Genomic DNA, 27550 nt, shown 5'->3' on the forward strand with positions numbered 1-27550 from the left:
TGTCAGAACCCCAGCGGAGGACAGTAATGTAAGTTTCCTGATATGAGGGAGCCATTTTCAACTCATGCTCCCTCATTGCTGAAGTGAGCGGCTCTGTCGGTATGATGGCCGTCATCTTAATTACATGCATGTGCAAGGAAGAGCCGTTCTCCTGCACTCGTTTCCCTCACAGACCTTTGTATCCTGTAATGCGGGTACAGGCTGTTTGACTTGAATCATTCCGTTATTTGGTCATTTCTTTGTTCCTGAAATTTAAACTATTTACTTCAGTGCTCCTCATTATCTGAAGCCATTCAAGACTCTGCTGTTGGGGTGACAGAGTTCACGTTCCTTCTATAGTGAACAAAGCGGCATCCAAGCGGTTCAACCGTATCTATGGGCCTTCTCTTAGAAGAGATTTGCACTCTTCATCCTTTCTTAGAGGAGACAAATTCCAAACTAAAAGTCCTAACGGATGGTTGGACAAAGATGGAGGAAAGAACCACCAAGGTTGAACATAGTGTGGAATCTCTAAATTCATCCTGCTTTAAAGTGGAAGCTCTTCAAACCCAGGTCACGTCTTTACAAAAGCAGATTGAAAATCTTGAAAAACAGGAACAGGCAAAATAACCTTAGAATTTATGATTTACCAGAAGGATTGGAAGGTTCTGATCTCATACATTTTTTAAAATCATTTCTGCCAACAGTCTTGAATCTACCAGAGGGCACAATCCTAAACATTCAGCGCGCTCATAGATTGGGGCCTCCACATGCAGCGTCTTCCAGCATGAGAGGAGTTATTCTGTATTTTTTTTAATACACTGATCTACTTAAGGTATTGGCAGCAGTTAGATCCGCAAAACAAATTTCATCATCTGGAAACCATCTCTTCTTTTCACAAGACTATGCAATATCTACAGCAGACAGACACAGACAGTTTCTCGCTATGAGACCGGCTCTTCGCCCTATTGGAGCACGTTTTGGACTATTTCACCCTTGCCTGTTCAAAGTAACTTTTAACAACATTATTTCTACGTATGAGAATCCAGCCAGACTAAAACGTTTCCTTAATTCATGTAGTCCAGAAACTATGGACACTTCAAGTTCAAGTTCTAAATAATATGTATTGCCACTTTTGAGTATTCAAGTTCTGCATTGTCTGTGATGACTTTTATTTGAAATAATAGAATATGTTCTACTTAGCACAAATGCTCAGATAGCTCTAACCAATTTTTCTCTTTACAGGTTCAAATTCCGTATTGTCTGATATTTTCGTCTTGCATGTTGTCTCTCCTGAAGTCTTCCCTGCCTTACCTCATGGAGTCTGGACGTGTCATCGTTCCATGTCGCCTCATCCCCTCCCACTCCTTATATGTTTTGGACGTTATGTAGGTACATTCTCTTTTTTTCGAGTATTTCTAATAGCAAGTGTTCTCTTTTCTGTGCCTATCTTGATTTGTCCTTAAACTAATTACTTCTAATAGTTCTTTTTATCAATTTTCCTCTTCATGCCCTTTTTCTCTTCCTCTTTGTATCTATTGGTTTTCATCTTTTTCACTTTCGTACTTATCGCAAGGTTTATATTTTCATTTTTGTTTCCTCTTATGTTACTCTTAAGCTTATTGTCCTTTTCCTATTGTTGTGCCTTCTTCTCTCTTCTCTTCATCTCTCCTTTGTTCTTTCTCTTTTTTTTTCTGTTTTCTGTCCCGTCCCATTTCTTGGGTTTGAATTTGGTTTTATGTCTCACGTTTGTGCTTGAACTATTTCCTCTTAAGATTTGCATATAATCCTATCACAATTACACATGACTTGGTTGATGTTACCATTGTTCTATGTTTTTGGTTGGTTTGCCTAGATCATTATCCTTCTTATGCTTTCATGTCGCTATCTTCATGTCTCTGAAAATTGTCTCATGGAATGTCAGAGGTTTGAATTCTCCCATTAAACGAAAACGTGTTTTTACATTCATCTAGATTAGAGGCTGGTATAGCTCTTATACAAGAGTCTCACTTAACGGCAGCTGAGTCTTCAAAACTAAAAAGAAATTGGGTAGGAGAGGTTTTCTTTTCACCAGGGGATGGTAACCAAAAAGGTGTAGTGTCATAAATCAATTTCTGTTAAATGACTGTCCCAATTATCTGATGGCAATGGAAGATGGTTATATACTAAATTGCAAATTGGAAGTGCTCTGGTTTCTTTGCTCAATGTGTATGCTCTCACTAACTGTGACCCTTCTTTTTGGTACTCTCTATCCCAGCAAATTTCGTCTTGCATTGATGACAATTTTATCGTCGCTGGAGATTGCAATGAAATTGTTGACCCTTTCATAGATCGTAATTCATTAGTCTCCTTTAAATCCCATAAATCCCATAAAATATTTCTTGATGTCATACAACAATATAAGCTTATTGATGCCTGGAGAATTTTTAACCCTGTTACAATGGAATATACTTTTTATTCTCCGACCCACCAATCACAATCTCAAATAGACCACTTTTTCATATCACATAACGTAGCTCAATCTTTGAGAGACGCGGAATCGGGACAATTTTAATATCTGTTCATGCCCCCATTTCTATCAAACTAAATATACTGTCAAAATCTAATACACCCAGGAGATGGTATTTTAATAACTCTCTCCTTCTAGATCCATCCTTGAATTCCTCTTTTATCTCCTTTTTTAATGAATATTTTTCTTTAAATCAGACTGATACTTTGCAATTTTCTGTTATTTGGGATGCATTCAAAGCCGCAGCCAGAGACTTTATTATTGGTTATGTATCTAAAAAGCATAGAATTTCATGTGAAACCACTAAAGATGATGTGGCAAAAATAAAGAAACTGGAACACTCATAATGTTTCTCAAAATCCAAGGATTGTTTATCTCAGTTTATTGAGGCTAAGCTTCAATTGAATAAGGACTCAACTGATAATGCCTAACTCTATTTGTTAAAGTTGAGTGCAAAATGTTATGGTGGCCAAAACAAGACTGGTAAGCTTTTGGCGGATTATTTAAAGGCTAAAAATAACAAGTTTGACATTGAATCAATTCTGGATAAAAAAAACACACTAAGGTTTAAAGACTCAGAAGTATTGGATGAATTTCTCCTTTTTTACGAAGAGTTAAACACACCAGAATCCATACCCTTAGATCTTGATATTTCTTAGCTCCTTCTAGGCATTCAATGCTCCTATGATTCCCAAATAGATTACACTCTTTTAGAATCTGACATCTCACAACAAGAACTCCTCAGTGCATTACAAACACTCACGAAGGACAAGGCTCCTGGACCAGACGGGTTTACAGTGGATTTGTTACACATTCCACACCACTGCTTCTCCCCAAATTACACACCCTTTTTAATAATTTTCTGCAGTCGGGCAAATCCTCTGGTGCTTTTTTAGAAGCGCTAATATGTTTAATTTCGAAAGACAGAAAGGATTCCAAACACTGCAAAAATTATAGACCTATTTCTTTGGTCATGATTGACTACAAATCTTTCTCTAAAACCTTAGCAATACGTCTAGAATCCTATCTCCCTTAGGTGCAGAGCAATCTGGTTTTATAAAGGGACGCCTCATTTCAGACAATACTCACCTAATTTTTTTACATTTTATCTAAGTCTTCTCATGTACCTCATTCATTAGCAGCTGTAGCCCTAGATGCGGAGAAGGCAATTAGTCGTATCTCTTTCAAGTGCTTTAATGGTTAAGTTTCGGTCCAAATATTATATCTTTGATTTCGCTCTTATACTTTAATCCTCGAGCTGCGGTCTTTGTGAACGGTAACACATCTTATTTTGACTTGAGAAGAGGTGTGCGTCAAGGCTGCCCACTCTCTCCATTCCTTTTTAATCTAGCCTTAGAACACTTCCTGTCCAGAATCTGTGAAAACAAAGATATCCAGGGGTTTAAAGTTAAAGATAAACAAATTAAATTGCCAGCTTACGCTGATGATATATTACTATTTATATCGAATCTGCAATCCTCTATTTCTGCCTTCTTCCATGAGGTGGAGCTATTTGTTTCCATCTCTGGCTATAAATTAAATAAAGATAAATGCGAAATATTAACTTTGACTAAATATACATTCAAAGAATATTTTGCTATCTCAAATTTTACTTGGAATTCTAATCATAAAATATTTGGAAATGTTTTTTGCCCCTTGAATTCCAACAACACTTTCTTTATGCATAGAAAATTGTATGCAGAGAATCTCCACATTAACTTCCAAATATCATCCCTTATATTTGTCAAGGTGGGGACGTCTTGATACCATTAAAATGATGCTCTCTCCTATAGTATTGTACACAATTTCCAATATTCCAGTACCTATCCCCTCAAAATTATGGAAGGAAATTGATTCCATACTGACATCCTTTTTATGGAACACTAAAAAACCTTGTATGTCATTATTAGGACTCACAAAACCAAAGTTAGAAGGTGGGATTAATTTTCCTGATTTCCCCAATTATCATAAATCTTTCCTACTTCGTCAATCCTTGAGATGGCATTCTGAACCTCAATTGGATTGTCCTTTGTAGGTGGAACTTGAAAGTTCATATCTCACTCATTTCTCTTTTAAAGAATATCTTTCTTTCACCCGCAAACCACAATCGGTTTCCACTTCTATTCTTAAACATACCTGTAAACTTCTGGAATCTAATCCGAAGTTACTCCCTACAGATTTAAATTATTTTCTTAACTTCACACTATGGCATAATATTTTTATACTGCTCCATGGCAAACCTTTATATTGGAAGTCATGGAGACACAAATGTTTAATTTGGAGGCACCAACCTTTTCTTCAGAATGAAATTATGTCTTTTTCACAGGCTAGCCAACTTTTTGATTTTCCACCTTCTTATCAACCTAAATACACTCTCCTAAAACAAGCCCTCTCTGCTGCTTATACTCAAGTTTTGTCTTTTAGCCATCCCAACTCTCATCCTGTCAATAGGTTACATACCTTTTTATACTTATATCCCAGAGCGTCTACTATTTATACTTACCTTCGTAATCTACATATTGATAGAGGGAAAACCAAAGTAGAATTATCTAGGGAGAAGGAGTTAGAGGTGGATTGGCCAATTTCTGTTTGGAATAAAATATGGTCTAAAACTAGGAACTCATCCAGGGCAGCAAACACCACACAAACAGTATTTTTTATTTACAATAGATTTATACTACATCCGGTCACTTTGCATAAGAGGCATCTTAAGGTCTCCGATATCTGTTGGACATGTTCATCCTCTTCTGCTGATTTGAAGCACTTGCTCTTTACATGCCCACATGTGCACACTTTCTGGGAAAATGTCTGGTCTCAGAATAACTTGATTTTTGATTCTGAAATCTCTGTCTCTGTTGTTCACCTATTTTCAGGAAGTCTATCACCTGTTTGGGACAATTAAATCTTTACTATCAAGATTATAGGTCTGTTGATAGCAGTTGCCTTTCAACAGATCACCAAAAACTGGATGATTTTACCAAGCTATCCTTTCAGGCCTGGTGGTATGCCGTATGTGATAACCATAGACTGGATACGGCTCTTGTTCATCCTATTCATTTAGCTACAAAACGCTTACATTTATGGTCACCTGTCACAAGACATATTGAGGTTAGTGCTAGACAATCTTTCTCTAAAACTCCCATGCAACAAGAAGTTGCACAACCTCTGTGAGATTCCTCAATTTCATATTATACTATTTTATATCTATTCATGTCATTTTTGTGTGTTTTCAAACAAGATTGCAGTATTTTATGAATGATATCATCTTTCTTTGCTTGTTCAGGCATTCCATTCCAGTCATGTATACTTGATATTTTAACTTAAACAAGGTTTTATCAAATGTTTAATTATTCTCTCATATGGTTATATGCTGACTATTGCATTATTGTATATTTTCACTTTGATTTCTCAATAAACTTTTTTTTTAACAAAAAAAAAAGAGATACACATTTCTAGCATCTTCCTTGAAGCTCTGAGCGTTGGGTAAGCCCTGCCAAAGAGAAGGCTGAACCTCCCATGTTTTAAACAAGCATTGGTAAAGCCGATAGGCTGCTCCTATGCAAGAGCTATTGGCTTTGCAAATATGTTTTAGACATGTTGTACACCAACGTGGCTGCTGTTCAGCATGTCTGAAAGTTAGAGGGGTAAAGGAGACTGGAGTGTCAAAGTGGAGTAGAATGAAGTGTTTATGGATTGGCATAGAGTGGAGTAGAGTTGAGTTGAGTTGAGTGGAGTGGAGTGTTGTGGAGGGAGTAGGGTGTAGTAGAGTGAAAGAGTGTAGAGTTGAGTACAGTGTTCTAGAGTGAAGTGACATAGAGTGTCATGGAGTGTTATAAGTGGAGTGGTTTAGAGGGTGTTGTGTAGAGAGGAGTAGAGTGTTGGTAGAGTGGTGCAGAGCAGAGTAGATTGTTGTAGAGTGGAGTGAAGTAGTGTAGGAGAGTAGAGAGGCGTAGAGTAAAGCAGTTTGTCGGAGAATAGAGTGGAGTAAAGTGGCATAGAGGGTAGAGTGCAGTGGCGTAGAGTTGAATGGTGTAGAGTGCAGTGGCGCAGAATATATTAGAGTGGCGTGAAGTGGAGTGATGCAGAGTGCAGTGGCATAGAGTAGAGTGGTACAGAGAGTAGTAGCGTAGAGTGCAGTGACGTAAAGTGCAATGGTGTAGAGTGGTATAGCATGCAGTGGTGCAAAGTACAGTGGCGTTGAGTTCTGTGGTGGAGAGTGCCGTCTTGCAGAGTTGAGTGTTATAGAGTAGAGTGTCGCAGGGTGCAGTGGCGTAGAGTGGAAGAGAGTAGAGTGGCATAGAGTAGAAAGGTTCAGAGAGCAGTGGGGTAGCGTGCAGTGGTGCAAAGTAGAATATAGTGGCTTATTGAGCAAGGGCATAGCGTGCAGTGGCTTAGATTACAGTGGCATAGAGTGTTGCAGAGTAGAGTATAGTGGTGTAGTGTGCAGGAGTGCAGAGTAGTTGGCGTAGAGAGCAGTGGTGTAGAGTGCATTGATTTTGAGCAAAGTGTGTTTAGTGCTTTGGCATATAGTGCAGAGGTTTAGAGTAGAGTGGAGTAAAGGGCAGTAGCAAAGAGTGCAATGGCGTAGAGTGCATTGGTTTCAAGTAAAGTGGTGTAGAGTGTAGTGAAGCAGAGTAGAGTGTTTTAGTGCAGAGTACAGTGGAGTGGAAGCTTGGTGGAGTCACATAGAGTAGATTGTTTCAGAGAAGTGTTGAGTGGTGCACGGCAAAGTACAGTGACATAGAGTGCAGAGTAGATTAGAGTGGCTTAGAGTGGATTGGCATAAAGTGCACTGGCGTAGAGTGGAGTGGTATAGACTAGATTGCATTGGCGTAGAGTGCAGTGGTGCATAGTAGAGTAGTGTGGGGTAGAGTGCATTGGTATGGAGTAGAGTGGTGTAGAGTAGAGAGGCATAGAGTGAAGTGGCATGGAGTAGTGTAGGGTAGAGTACAGTGACACTGAGTGGAGTGGAGTGGCGTAGTGTGGAGTGGTGCAAAGTAGAGTGGAGTGGCGTAGAGTGGAATATGCATGGTGTGGTAGCACACTGCTATTACAGGCAACACACCTTCAATGACCATTACATTTGCACATGCATACAGTTTTACTGATAAAAGAATACAGCCCACAAACAATAATGTATGGAAATGTCATCACCTAGTGTATTGATTTGTTTTGACCTTAATAAAAAATAGTTTCCACCACACTTCAGAACTGCCAAAAAATGTGCTTCATTAGTGCTTTTCTAATTCGGATATATTCTGAAATATCTGCACAGTTCATTTACAGACATCTAAATGTTGGTGTGTGCTAAAAAAAAAAACATTGTACAGTCTTCCTCGAGCACTCCCCCAGTAGCCTGCATAATTGGCACATGAATCCTCTCACTTTCAAATCAGAGAAAGAAAAGTCAACACCAAGCTCCCTGGAAGACAGAGCCTGACATTTGACCTCAGTGTTTTAATGCACAGCAAATGTGACAGGATAAGAACAAGATTTAAAGGACTGTTTACAGAAATCCAGTACTACTGAAAGAATGCAGTACATAGGGTTTGTCAAGGAAAGGGACACACTCATGCAAGCTGAACAGCCTAAAACTAATGTAGCCAGCAAATAGGAAGCAAGCAAATGTAAGTTACAAACCAAAAAGTCAATGGTAAGCAATGGGTGAGATGCATTCCCAGGAAAGCTTTCCGAATGTACGCAAGATGTCGTTAGCAAACCAGACAGCGCAAAAAAGACAAAGTAAACACTCCCTCAGCACTTCCCAGAGATGTACGCATGTGCTGATGCGACATTATTGCAGGGCATAGGCTGGTTATGTCTTCTCCATGTTACTCCCCTTCGCCAACTTCCTCATCATCCATTGCCACTTCTAATCTGAACCCTGCCTCCCTGGGTTCAAGAACGTTTTTAAAGGTAGTTTTATTGCAAGTATTTCTCCAGGGTGTAAGAGCTAAGCACACACGACCAAGAACAAGAGCTAGGCTCCTAATTAAACCATGAAAATAATTATTTAGTAGAAAAAAAAATGTCCAAAAAGAAGTCAATACCCTACTCTTCTTGCATTCAGCCATGCATCTATAAGGTGCACACTACCTATTACGTGCTACTTGCCACACAATTCATATCAAATAACTGATGTCCACTTGTATACTATGATTTTTTAAAGGTGGCAATAGGTATATGAAATCACTCATGAATAGAGCAGCATTAGGGCTTCCATAATAATTCATAAACAACTTGAAGTGTTTGTGTGTTACACACGTAACACAGCTGTACACACTGGAAAAATGCTGATGTTTGGTCTGAAACATTGTCAGTGTGGGCTCGATGAAATGGTTCTGAGCTTGAGTAGATGTGCATTTACACAGTTAGTATAAGAAGCCATTTTGACCTCTATTGTTCAGACTATCCTCGGGGCAGAACCTCCCCATGCCCCCCTTTTGCTCTTAGGGCAGGTGTTCTCCTTCTCTGTGGGGCAGGTCTGGAAGCCAACCATTTTTCATTGTCCTCAGCCACCTCTGACCATAATTATGTTACTTTACTAAAAGGGGTTAGATGAGAGATCCATGCTGATACTGCATCTCATTAGAAGGGCTGCTTGCTGACAATGACTTTCTTTTTTCGGTTCCTCCAAAGTAAGGAGTCATCTTTTGATCCAGCAGAGAGGGTGATCAGTTTAGAGAGGTATCAAGGAATTTTGTTGGGTAACACCTTGTGAACAACGATGCATAGTTTGAATCAGGTTCTGGATGGGGTGAGTAGCCAGGAAAGGGCATGAAGAATAGGTGTAACATGATCAAACTTTTACCTCTATCTACCAGCCTTGCTGCAAAGTGTTATATTACTCTGAGGGGGTTTAGATGAGAGAGGTTAATGGCTGCCAAATCTGCATTTCTGAAATTCAGTCTTGAAATGACCCGGGCATGAACCCCCATTTTTCACCTGTGATGAGATGTATGATTTTTTTAGGCTGTGTAGATGGGTGTGTGCATCTGTCATTAGCTTGTTATTGTGGCTAGAAACGTGAGAGCTGGGTAATTTCAGGACCCCAGTGTTTAGGTGATTGTATTGGGAACAATTGGAAGCCAGGTAGATTTAGTGAGTTCAGAAGTATGGAGTTAGTTTTTCTTGCAGCTATTGATGTTAGCACAAACGCGGTTTTCTCAGGATTCAGGGGGAGGAAATTCTCTTTCATCCACACTTGCAGACGTGAGTGGCAGTTTCTTAGAATGAGAGTGTGTTGAATGTTTTAATTGTATATCCTCTGCATATTGCTGCAGATTGACAAAAGAGATATTCATGCTCCTTGTAGATGTTAAAAAGTGTAGGAGCTCAGCTCAAGTGGTGGCTGACTCCCCACTCATTTTTGCTGCTCAGAATGTGTGAGCATAACATTTTACTGGTAGCATAAGGAAGAAAAGGATCCATTTCTGTACCCCGCAGAGTCCCCCTGTGACCGCACAGTGTACCAGAACTGAGATGAGCTTACCATGATCAATTGTGTCGAAGGCTGCAGACTGGTCGATGAAAATAAGTAAACGTGTCCCTTCTGTCTACGATCTGATGGATATCTATCTTAACTTTTAAGGTTGCTTAATCCGACCCTTAGAGCAGGTTGGTGTCTGATATTCCTTTCCTAGAATTGAATTTAACTGATACTGTTTTTTCAATGAATTTACTCTGCCCGGCAGATTAGGCACTGACAGACTCAGAAGATTTTCCATTATGTGACATTCCTTGATTATTCACAATTATGAGGTAACATTGTCTATTCATGTACAAATGTGCTACTTGATTGTGGTTTTTCACTATCATGAAGTGGTTTGGTAACTGAGATAGGCAGGACTCAGAATAGCCTTATAGATGGCCTTTAGCCTTTCCAGTTAGGTGAGTCGGAGACATGGTTCCTTGACCATAATATAGGGAGGGACAGAGGAACTGTTATTTTAAGTGTGAGTGCATGTCTTCCCAGACTATAGATTAGATTACAAGCCAAGAATGTGTTTGGAAGCTTCATCAAGAAGTCTAGCTAACTAAATGCCAGTTTGTCGAGTGACAGATTAATTCTGACATTCCTGTTGAGTAATACCTAATTTATCCCTAAAAGTAAATAAGATGCACAGTCTATATTGCCCTGTACCTCTTGCTATTGAGTTAAGGTGATTCCCTACTTGTATATAGTTATGTATCTATATATTATTTAGTAACCACTTCTCACAAGTTGTATTGTTGTCAATGTTTATTTGGAGTTCAAATTTCTATTCGACATTCAACCCTGTGGTCCTTGCCAAACAAAGTAAAAGAGAAAAACAAAAATACATGTATTTACATAGTTTCAAAAATATTGTGGAGTGCGAGAGGGTGGAGGTGGGCGACGGTTTGTGATTTATAGAATGAAGATGACAAAAGATTATTTAAAAAGCTGTTTATCCCAATATTGAGGGAGGTCTCCATACGTTTTTAAGGATGTTATTACTTCCAGCCACCTCTAGTTGAAACAAAACACAGTATTTGATATCTTCTCCTGTGATACTTCCTATCACCCAGGTATGCAATGGTTTCGTCTGTTCTTGGGTGGTTGTCCTGGTGCTTGCCATGTAGCTTTGTCTGGTGCAACATCTATATTGCTATGTGGTTATTCTCAGCTTCTACATGTTTTCCTTGTCCACAGCGCCTGTTGTAAGAAGAGCAGTATTTCCTTGGTCGTTGATTTGATCTGGTCTCCAAGAGACTAAACCAACACCTCCTTGGGCCGCCAGATTTCTGAAAGGTGCATTGTCGTCTTCTTTAGGTATTTTCTGCATATTTCACACACCCTGGTCAGAACAAGAGCATGTAGAAAAGGTATTTGATCTGACATCTGCGGTGGTTACTCTTTCATCTGAAATTGCAGTCACTGCTTGCCCTCTGAGCCCCATCTGCACACAGAAAGGTATTTACTGAGAGTCAAGCTGTGGTCATTCTGTTGTAATGTATTCACAATCAATGTCACGCGCTGCACCCAGCGCGTGACAATAACTGCACACTGTCTCTCCTGCGCGAGAGCACTCATTGTGTTTCTCCCGTTCCTATTGGTTCCCCCTACGTTCCACCCTCCCTCCCATTTGTCTCCCCAACTGTCAACAGTGATAGCTGATTCTAACCTATATATGTGAACCGCACACCAGTGTGGGGCTGTATTAGAATAAACTTATAGACTTACCCTACCGCGTCAACTTCATTTCTACAAGTGGCGACGAGCGGACTTCATCGACAACCCCCACTGCGGTATGTACCAAGCTGCGAACGCCGTGGGACGTGCAGACTGACGTCGTGGAACATTTCTTCAGATCCTGCTGTTTGCGATGGATCTTCAGCAGCCTGCCTGCCAAGGGTCATCCGTATCATAAGGGCATCTCTCCAAACAGACGGTAAGATCTGCGCCGCTTGTGACCGTGTTGAGGCGCTGCCAGCTGTCCCCTTGTCAGCGTTTCATTCCCGTCTTATATTCAGGACGCCGCCTGCGTCCGCATTCTATCAGTAGCCCTCCACCGACCCTGCGAGCAGCTGATTATTCTGTCAGCGCACTCTCTCGCCTTTCCTCAGCTCTGGAGCTTCCCTCAGAGCAGCTGACAGGCACATGCAACGTCAATGGAACGCATACGTCCTGCGCCATCTTAGTTACATCAATTTCACCGCAAACGCTTGTTCTGCTTGATCTGCTGTGTGTTGCCTGTTTCTGTAAAGCGCTCACTTGTCAAATCTATAGCGCGTTCAACTCACAGTGACGCGCACACTTTCACCGACAAGTTCACACGCTCCTGTGCACATTTAAACATTTCAGTGTACTTTATAACAAGAAAGTTAAAGAATAGGAATTATTATTGTGACAGTATCACTGGCATCCTAATCTTTTAGTGTGCGTCACCTGCCTCAGTAAACGCACATCCTTCATTTCCACAGTGCGTTCCTACTCACAGTGACACGCACACTTTCTTCAGGTACCACATATTACAGCGTTTTTTTTACATTTTCATCCAAAATGTGTGCTTTAAGCTTATTAAATCTCTCCCAGCCACAAGCCTTTCTTCCACTCAAAGGTGAACCTTGTATGCCATGGAAGGAGTGGAAGGAATATTTCTGCAACTACAATGAAACAGTTGAGGATGAAGATTTCACTCCGGTAAAGAAAAAGAAAGTACTATTGTATTGTTTGGGTCCAGGAGGCTTAAAAACGTACAACAGACTTGAGAAGAAAGTCAGGGAGGGTGATGATGTGTTTCAGCTTGCATTAAACGACTTGGATGCTCATTTTTCGCCGATAGTATGCATTGCTGTGGACCGCTACAAATTTTCAAGGAGGAAACAAGGTAAAGACAAGAGCATCGATGAATATGTCTCCGCTTTGAATACGCTAGCCTTAACTTGCAGATTTGGGCAATTACAAGAAGAGTTCATACGTGATCAAATAATAATGCACGCTAGCAACCCCAACATCCAGGACAAACTTTGGGTTAACGGTAAATCACCATAGAGAGAAGTGGTTACCTTGGTTAAAAAACTCAGAACTTACAGGCAGATGTGCCAAAGCTGTTCTAGACGAGCCCAATGTAGTAAAAGCAGTCACATATCCAATGCTAGCCAACTCAGGTCTAAAGAAAGTTCTCACCAGAACATATGTGATGGGCACAAGAAAAGTGAACCTGACAAGAAAAAACACGACCATGAGAAGGTACACGCCAAGAAATACAATGATGACACCGAACCAAGATGCTATTGTTGTGGGTCTTCCACCCACTTCGCATATTTAAGAAATGCCCTGGTAGATTCCAAAAGTGCACGTCGTGTAGTTTGACAGCACATTTCGCAAAAGTATGCAATAGAAAATCTTTGAGACGTAGCAAGCCAGTGAAACACATCCAAGGTGAGGACGACTCCAAGTCAGAGAATTCAGATGACTCAGAGTCAGACAAGATTAACTATGGGTTCTCGATTGAATATGACCTACTGGAACTTGCTCCCACCAGAGTCAAGAAACCAATTTGTGAAATTAGAATGGATGGGGTGCCTATGAACATTATGGCTGACTCTGGCTCCCCATTCACAATTGTTAACGAAAATGTGTGGAAGCAGCATTTTGTGGGTAAAATCGGTGCTTCACTTGAAAAATCCAATGTAATTGCTAGAAATTATACGGGGGGATAACATTGAATTCTTAGGGACTCATGAATTGGAATTTGAATTTAAAAACAGGAAAGCGTTCTGCAAACTCTATGTGACTAAAAAAGGTCCTTCTGTATTGGGATGGTGTGATCAAGCTGATCTAGGAATCATTCTCAACCCAAACAGCGCTGAACCTGTTATGTCCATCGATGATACATGCAAAAGCACCCTGCACAGAAATTACCCTGAAGTGAACAGTTTCCAACACAAAATTGAACTAAAAGACTCTGCTTCCCCATGTTTACACAAAGTTAGACATCTACCTGTTTCGGCTAGAAATGATGTTCAAACAGAACTTAACAGACTGGTCAACAATGGAATAATCAAAAAAGTTAAATCTGCAGAGTGGGTTTACCCCCCGGTGGTTGTTAAACGCCCCAATGGAAAAGTTAGACTCTGCATAGATCTCAGACTTAAATAAGAACATTATTGTTGATCAATACCCCTTGCCACGCATTAGTGAAATGTTTAATGCTACAAAAGACATGCATGTGTTTTCAATTATAGATTTAAAATCCGCATACCATCAGGTACTGCTACATGTGGAAAGCAGACAGTACACTACTTTCATAATGCCATTTGCGGGTTATCGTTTCACAAGGGTACCTTTTGGACTGGCCTCAGCCCCAGCGCTTTTTTTAAAGAGTCATGGCATCCATCTTTGAGGGCGTTGCTGGTGTAAGGTTCTTCCAAGGCGATAACTTGGTCATGGGCAGCAGCCAAATGGAACATGATGCATGTCTCAGGGAGGTATTTGAGAATTTAAAAAACATGGGTTAACTGTTGAATTAGACAAATGCAAATTTTCCCAGAAAAAAATGGTTTACCTTGGCCACACCATTAGTCATGAAGGCATTAAACCTTAGCAAGGATTAGTTGATGCTATCATTAAAGCTCCCTTTCCCTCCAACAAAGATGATGTAAGAGCCTTTCTCGGCTTAACTGAATACTACTCGATAACGTATAACTTGAGACAATTACTCAAAAACAAAACCACATTTGTGTGGTCCCAGGAATGCCAGAATGCATTTAACATCATCAAAAAGGAAATTAGCAATGCACCTTTTCTTAAGGGTTTTGACCCCAAAGCAGAAATCTACATTACCACCGATGCCATCAACAAAGGGCTTGGTGCTGTACTGGCACAGAAGGACGCTGACAACAATGAGTGGGTGGTAGCCTTTGCGTCGAGATCACTCACCTCGGCTGAGGAGAGGTACTCGGTGATTGAACGCGAGATACTTGCCTGTTCCTGGGCCCTCAACTACTTCAGAGCATATGTATGGGGGTACAACATACATTTGCGCACAGACAACAAACCGTTGATTAAGATCCTCTCAGCATCTGGCCTGCAGAATGCTTCCCCCAGGCTCAGTAAGATATCCGTCAAGTTACTGGAATACAACTACACGGTCGAATACTGGCCTGGTGTCAGGAACAAAGTAGCTGATTTCTTAAGCAGACTGCCCCTACCTCACGAAGAAGTCATAAACGACCAGGAAGAAGCTGAGAAAGTAGCATTACTGTTCAACTCAGACCTGGACGGGATCACGGCGGATGAATGGCAAGAACACATGTCAAAAGATCCCACCCTACTTGCGTTATGCAAATATATCAACAGTTCCTGGACTGAGAAAAAGCATCTTGATGAAAAAATCAAAGTTTTTTGGGAGATTAGAAATGAACTAAGTTTGGAAAATGGGGTACTGTACAGAATTGGTAAAGCAATTGCCCCCATCACGCTCAGAGACACAATCCTCAGCTTTTTCCATGTAGGTCACCTAGGTATCTCGAAAACCAAGCAAAGAGTTAGAAACAGTTATTGGTGGCCTGGAATTGACAAGCAGATCGAAGTCCTGATTAGAGACTGTATGAGCTGCAACGACTTGGACAAGAGCCTGAAAACCACCAGAGTTCCCCTTTCTCCCCTCAATCCTCCGGGAATGCCATGGGAAAGGATAGGTTTGGACATTACCAGGCCCATCGAAGGTCATGATGGTGTGATCAAGTACATACTGGTGGTCATGGATCATTTCTCCAAATGGCCCGTGCTAAAAATTGTTCCCAGTGCAGATAGCTCTTCGATCATTTTTTGCCTAGTCAAGCTATTCTTAAATGAGGGGTTACCTAAGTTCTTGCTCACTGACAATGGCCCTCAATTCTTCTCCGAGTCATTCTTTTTTTTTTAAAACACTTTTTATTGACAACCAAGACAGCGAAAATAACCCTGACAATGACATTGCAAAAATGTGTACATTAGCCGTTACCACCAGTCCACAACCCCCTATACTCAGCAGCCAAGCTATTCTCTGCTGTTCCCTGTCCAGTGATCTTCCCCCACATATCGTCGCCACCATACCATCCCCCATCCCGGGTTCCCCCATTCAGTCGCCCCTCGGGACTTCCTAGTCAGTTTCCTGCTGATCCAGCGCAGCCCTTCCCTGTATCTGCTTTTGCTCATTTCTAAGTTCAACTGTCGGAGAGACGCAGATATTACCCCTATACCTGTTCCACTTGCCTCATTTGGTATCCCATTTTCACGGGCACCCCCTCCCTGTGATCACCGTTTTCTCCGCTAGCATGGCATAGTCCATGTCTTTAGCCCAGTCCACTAACTTCGGGGCTGTACCAACCCCCCAACGCTGCGCGATGTTCCTTTTGGCTACCCCCCATCCCCCTGTGGCCCATTCTTGCTCGACTGGTGTGAGGTCCGTCGCCTCCCAGATGTTTAGCAGGCATAACCGAGGTGACGGGTGTATGGTCTTGTCGCAAACTCTAGCCATTTGCCTAGTGACGCCGGCCCAGTATTCCCTTATGTGGGGGCATTCCCATACGATGTGGAAAAGTGTGCCAGTGAGTGCACACTGCCGGAGGCATTGCGGGTCCGGCCGCCTCCCGAGTCTGTGTAACAATATGGCGTCAAAATATACCCTATGGAGGACTTTAAGTTATACCAGCCGAAGACGCAAGGGGATAGCCACTTCCCTAGGGGAGGCCAATGCCTCCCTCCAATCCCTCCGAGTCATTCTTAGAGAGAAATTGTATCACCCATCACACAACCTCACTCTACCATCCTGAAGGAAATGGCCTCGTTGAACGTTTTGATCGAGTCATTAAAGGGAATATACAATTGTCCAGGAATGCCAACCTCAACTGGGAAGAGGACATATTCAAACTCATTTGGGCATACAGGATCTCCCCTTGCGCCACTGGTGTGGGGCTATATTAGAATAAACTTATAGACTTACCCTACCGCGTCAACTTCATTTCTACACATTCTCTTTGAATTCTTTCAGGTACAGTTGGATTTTTAGTGTACCTTTGAATATTACTGGCTACAGGACAAACCAAAGAGTATCCATCTTGTCTATTCAGTCATATGACTTTTTATGTGACAGTCCTTTACCAATGTTTTTCTTGCTGTGAATGGGCAGTTAAGACATCCTTGCAGCAACATTCATTGAAATTGCAGCCTAGTCTGCTTTCGTCCTTATGGTTGCCTGAGCTTTTAGTTCTGAACTGCTGTGGCATGATCTTCCCAGCAAATGTTGGTAAGATGTTTTTGGAAGATGTTGATATTTTCATGGTAAAATTTACAGTCGCCATCCTGGCAGCAGGTTGCATGGGAAAGTGGCTGCAATCTGCTTGTAGAATTGCACGAGACAACATTTTTGATAGCTATAGGATTTTTCTCTGGCCACTCCTTCGTGTTTGTGTTTTCTAGATCTTCCTGGCTTCCTTGGAGAGATTCCACAGTTGTAATCCATAGTGCTTCCGTCCTTGGGCGTCAATATATCTTCTTCTTGTGATGATGGCTTGAGGTTATGTTTGTTCACAAATCACTGCAGGTCCCCGAATGGCACCTAAACAGTCTTAATACCTTTTCTCACATGATGTCTCCAAGTGATGGATGAAGTGAAAGTTATTCCATGTAGTTGAAGCTTTTCAACTTTTCTAGTCGATTCCTTGAGAGGAAGAATTTTTCCACTTTTGGTACCCGCTCTGAGAGGCCAGTTCATAAATTTGGACGTGGAATCATTAACATGATTGCTGTTGGAATTCTTCATGACATGCAGCCATGCTATTAAGGAGGCCATGTAATGTTTCTCAGCCATCATGTAGGAGTGTAGTAGTATGGACATTTTCCTTCCTTGACTTTCCCGTATGCTTAGAATGTGTCTCTCCTTGTTCTTGATATATAGCACAGTAAGGGTTAGAGCTACTACATTTTTATGCTTCACTCTTTTAAGTCGAATTTAAAAGTCAGTTGGCGAGTAAAGATGGAGCCAAATAGCCTTCTGGGCTTTGTGCAGAGTTCTATTATGAGGGTCAACATACTTTTGTTACTGGTGGTTTCAGTGAACTTCTTTCGCAATCTTGAACTAGGTATCAAATCAAAAATAAAAGTACAGTTGAGGAATGCTATATTTAGGTGGAAACACCAGATCAGCCATGGTTTAACAATGGAAAAATCCTTGTTGGTGCTGGGAAAGTATCACATCTTCTCCAAAGCTGCTGTTCACTTCATTTAACACTATGTTTTGATCATTATTGCTTACATATCAATGGGGCTCTGAAGCCTAGAACAAGAATAATTCTTCTAAACTCAGCATAGACTATTGACCAAAAATGTGCTTTAACTATAATTTGGAACAACATTGATTTTAGTCTCAAACATCAGCATATCTGTTTCTGGAACAATACACTCGTTTTGTGATGTGTGCATACTACTCAATTTGGATCCGTACACTTATTTCCCCAAACCTGCAAACACACAAAACGCAATGTGTGCCCTAATATTCCAGGGTTTTGTTTTTAGAAAGTGCATCATTTGTGCCCAAACATTGACCTGTCTTTTTTTTAACACTTACCTGCTTGAACTGTTCCCACATCTGAACAGATTCTGCCTAATATGTCAGTGTCTTATCATCAAATAAGGGGATGTCAAATACATTTCATGGACTTCCACCTCTGGTATGTCAGGGATGGCCAGAATTATGTCATGATTGTCTACAATATGTTAAGGACACGCGCTATTATGCCAAGAATTGGCATTATGATGCAGAGGATGCCCGCAATATGCCAATGATGGTCAGCATTATGCCAGTTGTGGGCTTGCCAGTACAAAGATGCCCTCCCTACATCATAAATGTGCACCACTATGACAATTCTGCCATCATGCCAAGGATGCTCAGATTATGCCAAGAATGACCAGTATAATGCAGGACCACTTTATGCATGCAAAATAAAATTAATGCCCAGTCAGAGCTGGTATTAATATGGAAAAATAGATCTTATTTACAAGTAGGAAAGGTAGGTCAATTAAAATAAAGCTCAACGCTGAAAAACAGAAGGACCAAGGACAATCTGCTGCCAATGCATGTCCACAAATGCATGCTATCACTTAGAACATTATAGCACAAGCGGCTAAACATCTGTGATGAAATGATTACCTGGGAAGACTGATCACAACCAGCTAATGTTCTCAGCAGTTCAGTTCCCTGTCCTTGAATAACCCTGAAGCTTACCAACTGGGATATTAATTGCTCCTTTGGGCCTGATTACGATGTCGGTCGGAGGCTTTCTGACCAACATGGTAGGTTTAAAGTCTGACAGCCATATTATGATGACCTCGGTTGGAGTTTAAACCAGTGGGGGAATCTGACGCGGTTCCGATGGGCTCAAGGAGCCTGTCGGCCAGTCGGAAAGTTCTCATAATCCCTGTAAGGACGGCGGTTCTGCCATCGGGATTATGATGTCTGTTTCCCACAGCCAATCCATGTCGGCCTTTCTGACCTGGATTAGCTGTCGGAAACTGACTTTGAGGGCCCCTAGCAGGGCCCTCTGGCCCTCTACATTGGTCAACTGTGGTGCCCTCCTAAACATCCCTGCACATGGTTCAGGGATGTTTACAAACTTCTAATTTTCAATGGGGGTTGTGCTGCGGGCGATTTTGGCCCACCGCACAAGCTCCCATTAAAGAATTATAGTTAGCGACCGCACCATGTGCGGTCGCATCCTAATGGGGTTGTCGGAACTGCCGATCTATTGTTGGTGGTTCCTACCCCGAAGCGGTGTCTGTCGGAGGCAACTCATGATTAAAAACAATAGATCCAGACAGCTATTAACTGTCCGCATTTGTTCTTAGTTTTAACTGCTGATCAGCATGCAGAAGAAATAGCTCTGAGGACCTGAACCAGTGCTGCAGAGAATGTATCAAAAAACCCCAAGAGACCACTACCTATAAATGAACCATGAAACTTAACCACGGCATGACGGTCTAACTAATTTTAGGGGGGTAAAATGGCAAAGTAAAAAATCACAGGATTTCACTGGGCAGCAGTACTCTGAGCTATGGTGCTCATAACAGAGATGACCAGAGCCAGTTCAGGGAATCAATAGTGGTGCTACACCAATCCTGGGAGACGGATGCTGTCACTCCGCACCAAATGTGTACTACATGCTTTAGATAAGGGTCAGTATCTTGGTCACCCTAGTTCTTGATCAGGCACAACAGATAATGATTAGTGGTAATAAATGGTCATATAGAGTAATTAATCTTTACATCTGTGCCCCAACCTTTGCATACCGTTTTCAGAATAAGGCCATAAAAGGCATTTCATTTCCTCCACATCTGTGTCCTGAGCCTTCCTTGCCCAGACTCAGGAGCAGCCCACATATATATGTACCTTTATCACAGAAGACTGCAGTTAACCTCTAGACAAGTGATACTCAAAGTATCTCACTAGCCTAGGGGCCCTCCTCACCTTGGCATGTGGCCCCCTGGTCAAGAGCAGTACTGGGCTGTTTATTTGACTCAGCGCTAACATTAAAAACATGTTAAATAAACAGGCAAGCATTGACTTAAATGTTAATAGAAGTTATAGAAATGAAGTACCTAGCATATCCTGCACCACTTAACTTTAGACCCACCGCCATTTATAATGACATCTTGCAGTAATAGTGTAAAAGTATGATAAACTCTGTTCAAAATTCAAATAGTGTATTTTATTAACATGTAGATCTGGTTCACCCTAGTATATCAGATTAGATCAGTGCATTGAGAAGCATTTCTTTTTTAAGTTATATTTTTCAAACATGAATTTAGAAACTTTCATTCTTCCCCCCCCACCCTGACAACAATGCCAATGGTGTATTAAGAGGCAAGTCAGTTGTTATGGGCACACTTTGTGTGGCCTGCCTTTCTATTATACATGAACAAAATTATAGTTTATTAAATCAAAGACAGGAGAAGGTTTTGTACAACACCCATCCTGAAGTCATGTATTTTGAGGTCCTCATATGTAATAATGAAGAAAAAGGAGAGTGTGAAATAAAACAATTGACTAGGATGACACAATTTGGTTAAATGGAAAGCCTGGATTAATCCTAAATTTTTGGTTTCAAATTGTGCAATTCAGAAACTAGATGTATATGCCTTACTTCCCTTGCGCCCACCTTTCCAACAACCCCTACAATGTGGCCCTTGATCATATCACAGACCAAACTTTGAGGCCCCTGGGGAAATGTTTGTGAGTACCCATGCTCTAGACAATGCTGCTAAATATTTTAGCTAATCACACAATCAAACAAAACTTGGACGGTAAATAATGCTTTACTTTATTAATTGCTATATATTAATAGTAAGTAAAACTCACTTGCAGTATGCATGAATATGTGGTACTAAAGATGGGCTTGGGAATAATTCTTTCACACCTTCTAAACGGCTTTCCAGTCATATAGATAGGAACCATGCAGTGCACCTTGATCCCCAGCACCGTTGAATACCCACGCTATTGCAGAACCTGATGATTGTTTTCATGCTAGAGTGACCATTGTATCTGTGGCGGCTGGTAGGGAACTGTGGTGGGGGTGGGTGTTAGGGGGGTGGGTTGGAAAAAAAGAAAAGAAGACCTGCTTGTCGCCAGTCACCAGCTGCCTCCTCTCCTCTGTCCTCATTGTTCTCCTGGCGCCCGGCAGTACATAGGCTCCAAGACTCCCCTAGCCAATCATGACGCTGCTGTCACCAGCATGACAGCAGCCTTGTGAATAGTTTGAGTGCCATGGTTCAGCGCTCAGACACAAAGTGGGAGCCTGTGCATGTTCTCCACCCAGGCTGTGCAATGGGTCGAGAACATGCTGAGTGCGCATAAGGGTGTGGCCGGCCAAACCGTCTTGAGCACTTAAGGTGCACGTTACATCACTCCTCCTCCCTCTGACTCGGCGAGCCCAGCCCTGCGCTGCCCTAACCAGGCTCCAATCTCCACTAAAAATAAAATGATAATAACAGTCTGTTATTACCATTTTATTTTTCCTTTGCACTGCTCCAAGAGCAGTGGCGCGACGCTCGCCTTAGCGGAGGAGCGCTGCTGCACTATAGCCTTCTCTATTGACCTCTGGAGGTGAGTCGGGGGCAGCATGAATCTTTTTTTGGTGTTTGCACTGATGTCCTACCAAGGCAAGTCCCTTGACAGGCAGGAAAAAAGTAATATTATCAGGTCAGTGCAAGAACCACACAGGAGGTGATGGAGCTCAATACAGTACAGATGCGCTATGTGTGCAGAATCATTCTCTAGACGTGCCGGGTAATATACCTGAACATAAAACACTCCAGAATGTAATCTAGAAAGGCTTTTCTTATTTTATGATCGTGAGGGAAATTCTGCCATTGTAAAATCACAACTCTGCCCACGCAAAATTGTAATTACTGCTGCGAAATTTACAAAATTAGTAAAATTCATAAAATCTTGCACTTTATTTTTTGATTGTGAGAGTCTGGTTTGAGTCTCAATGAGATACCTTTCCTGCTCAGCCCAGTCTCCTGTCATTATCTCACTTGACATTTTATGTGAGTTATATGAAAGTTCACATCATTTTCACAACTTTTTTCATGCACCTCTAATCACTACCACAAGCTACAGTAAGTACCAGGGATGGTCTTGTGGAGACTTGACTCCACGAATGGAACATGTAGTGAGAACCCTGACTGAGCCAACAACAATATCATTTTGCAAAATCAGCAGCCCGAACGCTATTGAAGTAGGGCGAGAAGAAGCACAGGTAACTTTCAGGAGCACAGCTGGATACCTGTAAAAGCATAAAACACGATTATAGAAGACATTTTGCCCGACCCTAAAGTAGTCTTTGCCTCAAAACCCCACTTTCTAAGGTAGAAGCTTAGACTGAATGTTAATCTTGTATTTTGTATTCTAGCCAAGAGGATCTGCCCCTTGAACCTACTGTGAAAAAGTGAGGCCAGGAGGCAGAGCTTGTATAGCTTAGCTTGAGAAAGCTTGACATCCCCTCCCCTTGAAACTGTGACAGCTAGAGAACCTACTGGCCTTTAGGAAAGGATTGAGGACTTGCCTCTTTAGAGTTTACTGCCATGGGATTCTGGTGCTATAAGATGTCTGTTGTGCGTGCTGGCAAGCCCTTGGCTGTCCACCCATGCTGCTTGTAAGAAAATTGACCATTAAGCATGTGGGAGCCAAAGCAGAGGGCACAGAACAGTCTACAGCAGTGTTTCCCCAACTGGTGGGTCCCAAACCGATTTTTGTGGGGTCCCCAAATGTCCAAGCAATAAATAAAGATGCCTTTAAATTCTGTATTTATCTTGTCACCCTCGCTTCAAAGAGTGAGGTCAAATGTCAGCTATATCTTCGGCTGCTTATGTTTTATAACATGGGGCCTGGTATTTACATATTCCTTACTCTTTTCAGTCGGAGAAAAAAAAGTAAAGTGAATTATGTGACAGTCTTACTAGGGTACATGAAGTATGAAAGAAAAGGCTGTAGAAGTAAGTTTTTTTTACAACACAACACAACACAACATGTAAATGCCTGTAAATGAACTGTACGCATTCAGAAGTTAGTAAAGCAAAAAAGAAACACATTGTTAATAGGATCAGAACAAATCAAGACACTTTACTTGGTGATGCACGAATAATAAATACTTACTCAAACCCGATTTCCCGACATCATCATTTGTGTGCATTGTAGGTTTATCAGTAAAACTGTATTTCTGTGCAAATTTAGTGACCATTTAAACAGCAGTATGAAAATCCACTACCACATGATGCTTTAGTTACATTTAAAAATCACCCGTCTCTTGTCCATTAAAGACAGATGGGTCGCAAACGTTTTTCGTACTAAAAAGTGGGTTTTGTTTCTAAAATGTTTGTGAAGCACTGAACTACACCAAATATGTAGACTTTTAAGAGGTGAATGTTGTTTTGCAGCTAAAAATCACATGAAGACAAGAAAACAAAGGCAGAATAATGCGTCTGTTAGGTAAGTACAATTGAAAAATCAAGAATTCAGACAGTTGACCATTTAATTGCAAGTGCTAATCTAGCAACCATTGCATGCAATCCCTCCCCAAAGTGAGTGCTTATTCCTGCAGACAAAATATACTAACAAATTTATGAGGCCAATTGTGTATGCTGTGCACTTGCTTTTTACTTTTAGGCCTTGTTCAAGGTTTTAGGGGTACTAGGCATCAGCTAGTTCTGAGGTGGTGATGGATGGAGGCTGCAATCTCTATTATGGAATAACTAAACAGGGGAAGACTTAGGTTTCTTGTGGTGCATGGGGCTCGAAGCGGATGCTAATGGACGTAGATTAAACTGTTCATCTGGGAACTCATCATTTGCTTATAAAAATATGATTAAATACAGGCTGCATGCATTACCCCATAAGAACCTCAGTTCCCTTATTAAGCACTAGTTCTTCATGCTTTTGGTTGTCGGTTTGAGCAGGAATAGAGAAGCCTCCATGGTCACTCTTGGAAATGGCCCTCTTGCAGGGTTACCTCAAACTTTTTGCTTTCCTCCTCCTATTTTTCTGACCTTCTTTTTGTTGGCTTTAGGACTCTGGGCATATTACCACTGCTAACTAGTGCTAAAGGGCATATGCTCTCTCCTCTAAACATGGTACAATTGGTTGATACCTGTTTCACATATTTGATTTACTTTTAAGCCCCTTGTAAAGTAACATACCATATGCGATGCTCATTGTGCTCCCAGTTAACTCTTTCCCTGCAAATGGGACTCTTGGCTCGACGTAAAAAGGTAAAACTTCAGCGGGACTTGTTTGGAACTGTATCTGGCCCGTGCTCTATCGCGGTCAGCTTGACTTTTCCGATTTGGCTTTGTCTAGCACGACTTCAAGTAACCCTTTAGCGCTCTTGACTTCTAAGCACTGTTTTTGGTTTTAATTTTTAAAAATTCATATCTTGACTTCTACTTATTGGAGTTATGTCGTTTTGGTCTTGTTTTAATCTGATAAATATTTTCTATTTTTCTAAACTGGTGTGGAGTCTTTTTGTGGTAGTTTCACTATGTCAATGTAATTAATGTGTGTATTTTACACATTGTCTCTAAAGTTAATCCTGACTGCTGTGTGCCAAGCTACCAGAAGGAGAGAACAGGTTAATTCAGGGTGTGTATCTGACTTACCCTGACTAGAGTGGTGGTCCCTACTTGGACAGGGTGCAAACCTCTGCCAACTAGAGACCCCATTTCTAACAGTCTCTGGAGTAGACTTTTAAGCAGTAGCTGGAAACGATGGGCACCGGGCATAGGAAGCACCACAAATCTGAATCCAAGAAATACAAATTATTGTAGTTTATATTGAAGGGCAAAGGAGGACCAGTGGCTGGAGAGCAAGCAAGAGGTTGGCTCAGCATTCCTGTGTTAACGAGCAAATGTCTGTAAGGCTGCTAGAAAGGGGGCCTGACCTTGGAATGTATGAGCTTTAGATGGTGGGATAACTAGAGGGGCATGTGAAGCATGCACTTTCACACTCTTCTTGAAAAGGAAACACATATCAAATTGCCTGACAACATGATCTTACATCTGGGGAAACACATTTACGAGATGGGGAGGGAAGGTTTACCAAATTTTGTTCCAGCCCACTTAATAAACGTTTAGAAAATATTTTAAAAAATGTGAAGAATTAAGGCCCGAAAACATGAAAGAATGGAAGGTAAACAGCTTCTCTGTTATAGTATTATAACTTCCTGCCAAGGGCTAAATTGGTTGTTAATGAATCCAGTTATAGGCCTGAGCTGCAGGCGAGGGCTTGTAATGAGCAAAAGGCCTTTAACAATCGATATAACCTAAAAAAGAATGCCACTAGCTCATTCCATCCACTTAGGGTAGAATGTTTTCAATTAAAAAGGGATAAACGGAAATACAAACACTGGAATGTTTGAGCAAAGGGTTTGTGACAGCCATTGCTGGCTCAGAGCTATTCCATTGTCATCAATGGATCTCCCAAGAGGCAGTAAAGAAATTGCTCTTCCTAAAGCACCTTCTGAATGGCTAATCCCCATGCATTGTTCATCTGATTAGGCGCTCATCTGTGAGGATGTTGACAATCTCTAATTTATATGTTCATATTCTGGTTAGTATCTCAACCTTTTTTTAACACTGAGCACACAACTACTTTTATCTCTATGAGACATAATCAATGATTGACTAACTGAGAATGCTTCTGGCCAGAGGTAATCCCCAGATATGCTTGGAGATGGGTAGAATCTGAGAACAATGTGTGACAGCCTATCCTGTGTTGAGGCACAGTTGCAGCCAATGGAAACATTCAGAGATGGACAACACATTTGTTGTTCAGCTGTCAGTGGTTGGGGCAGTGGTATTCATGCCAACGCATTGGATTAAATAAGGCAAGAATCGAAGTGGTGGGGTGGTTGAGGCTGAGGGAGAATGGGGGGTAAGAGGTTCATGGTGACTAGATCAACTGATCAACTGATCAGTCATACTATTTCTTGTGAAATAACATGTACCAAAAATAGGAATGAATAGGGGAACTCTTTAAAAGATAAGGCACTGGTTGACTTAGAAGACTATCAGTCTTCCTAGGAGGCGCATTAAATGGAGTCGTTAAGGAGTTTCAAGCTCCTTCTGGAGGCAAAGCATCCAAAGGAGCACTGTGATTTAATGATAATTGCCGACTGCATACTGTATAATGGTTTCAATGATGTGCCAACCTAATTGTTGATGATGATTGAGGGCTTGATATGTTGGGTACAAATATTTCCTGATCAGGGATACAATAGTTTAATCAAAAAGTGACATTCTTGCCATAAGCAATCAAAATATTGTAGGCCGGGGAAAGGGGTCAAGCTGGCACATTTACCAGTGTCTTTTGACAACATCGATCATGGACTGCTGCCCCTTATCAGGTTTGAATAAGAGATTGGGTAATGCTTGGGCTATGGATTGGATTCTGGCTTTTTAATATTGTTTCTATGAGATTATTTAGATCAGTTGATGTCTAGGGGCTATCCCTTCCAATGTGATGCACCACAGGGATCAGCTATATGTTGTTATTTAACATGTACATGATCCTTCTGGCAGGGATCATAACATCCCATAGTTTTGGTGCCTGTTGATGAAACACGAATTCTATTGGACCTCCATAAAGGGTCCAGTGGTGTTAACAATCTGGCCAATAATCAATACAAGAAGGTATGCAGTTCCTAAAGAGGGGAGATGGAGAGGACAACAGGACTGGGTGGTCCACAGTCCAAAAGTTATAGGAGGAATGAGGGATTCCTCCTATTTGAATTAGGGCCCTCACACACCGGCCGGGTGTCATGCTTCATCATAGGCCATGCTCCTCATCAGGTCGGTGCTGCAATACCTGATGGGCTCCCAATGAGGGTCTCTTTGCCGGAGATCTTTTATTCCAAAGTGCCATTGGGTGCTGTGTGGTCATGGGGCCTTGGTGTGTAGACGGATGTGATGCAAGTGAGTGCTCTTAGTAGTGATTTAAAAAGGGATATGGAAGTTCTCCAGAAAATTATTTTAATCACCGAGACTTCCAACCCAATTAAAAA

General features: G+C 41.4%; 1 protein-coding gene across 6 annotated transcripts in view; it reads left to right on the forward strand.

The window, feature by feature from the left end:
• Positions 1 to 27550, forward strand: part of AASDHPPT (aminoadipate-semialdehyde dehydrogenase-phosphopantetheinyl transferase) — a 301142-nt gene that overhangs the window by 263443 nt on the left and 10149 nt on the right. The window contains exons 6-8 of one of the 6 annotated variants that reach the window (XR_014967670.1): positions 1225 to 1367; positions 11163 to 11261; positions 23931 to 23982. Coding sequence is in view for 3 of the 6 variants with exons in the window: in XM_085621482.1 (XP_085477608.1) it covers positions 1225 to 1367; positions 23931 to 23934 (147 nt within the window). In the remaining 3 variants the exon portion in view is untranslated. Of the gene's footprint in view, positions 1 to 1224; positions 1372 to 11162; positions 11283 to 23930; positions 23983 to 27550 lie in introns of those variants that run through there. The other 5 variants (XR_014967669.1, XR_014967671.1, XM_085621482.1 and 2 more) reach the window with 5 other exon arrangements.

This window comes from Triturus cristatus, chromosome 8 (assembly GCF_964204655.1).
Source record: "Triturus cristatus chromosome 8, aTriCri1.1, whole genome shotgun sequence".
NCBI lineage: Eukaryota > Metazoa > Chordata > Amphibia > Caudata > Salamandridae > Triturus > Triturus cristatus.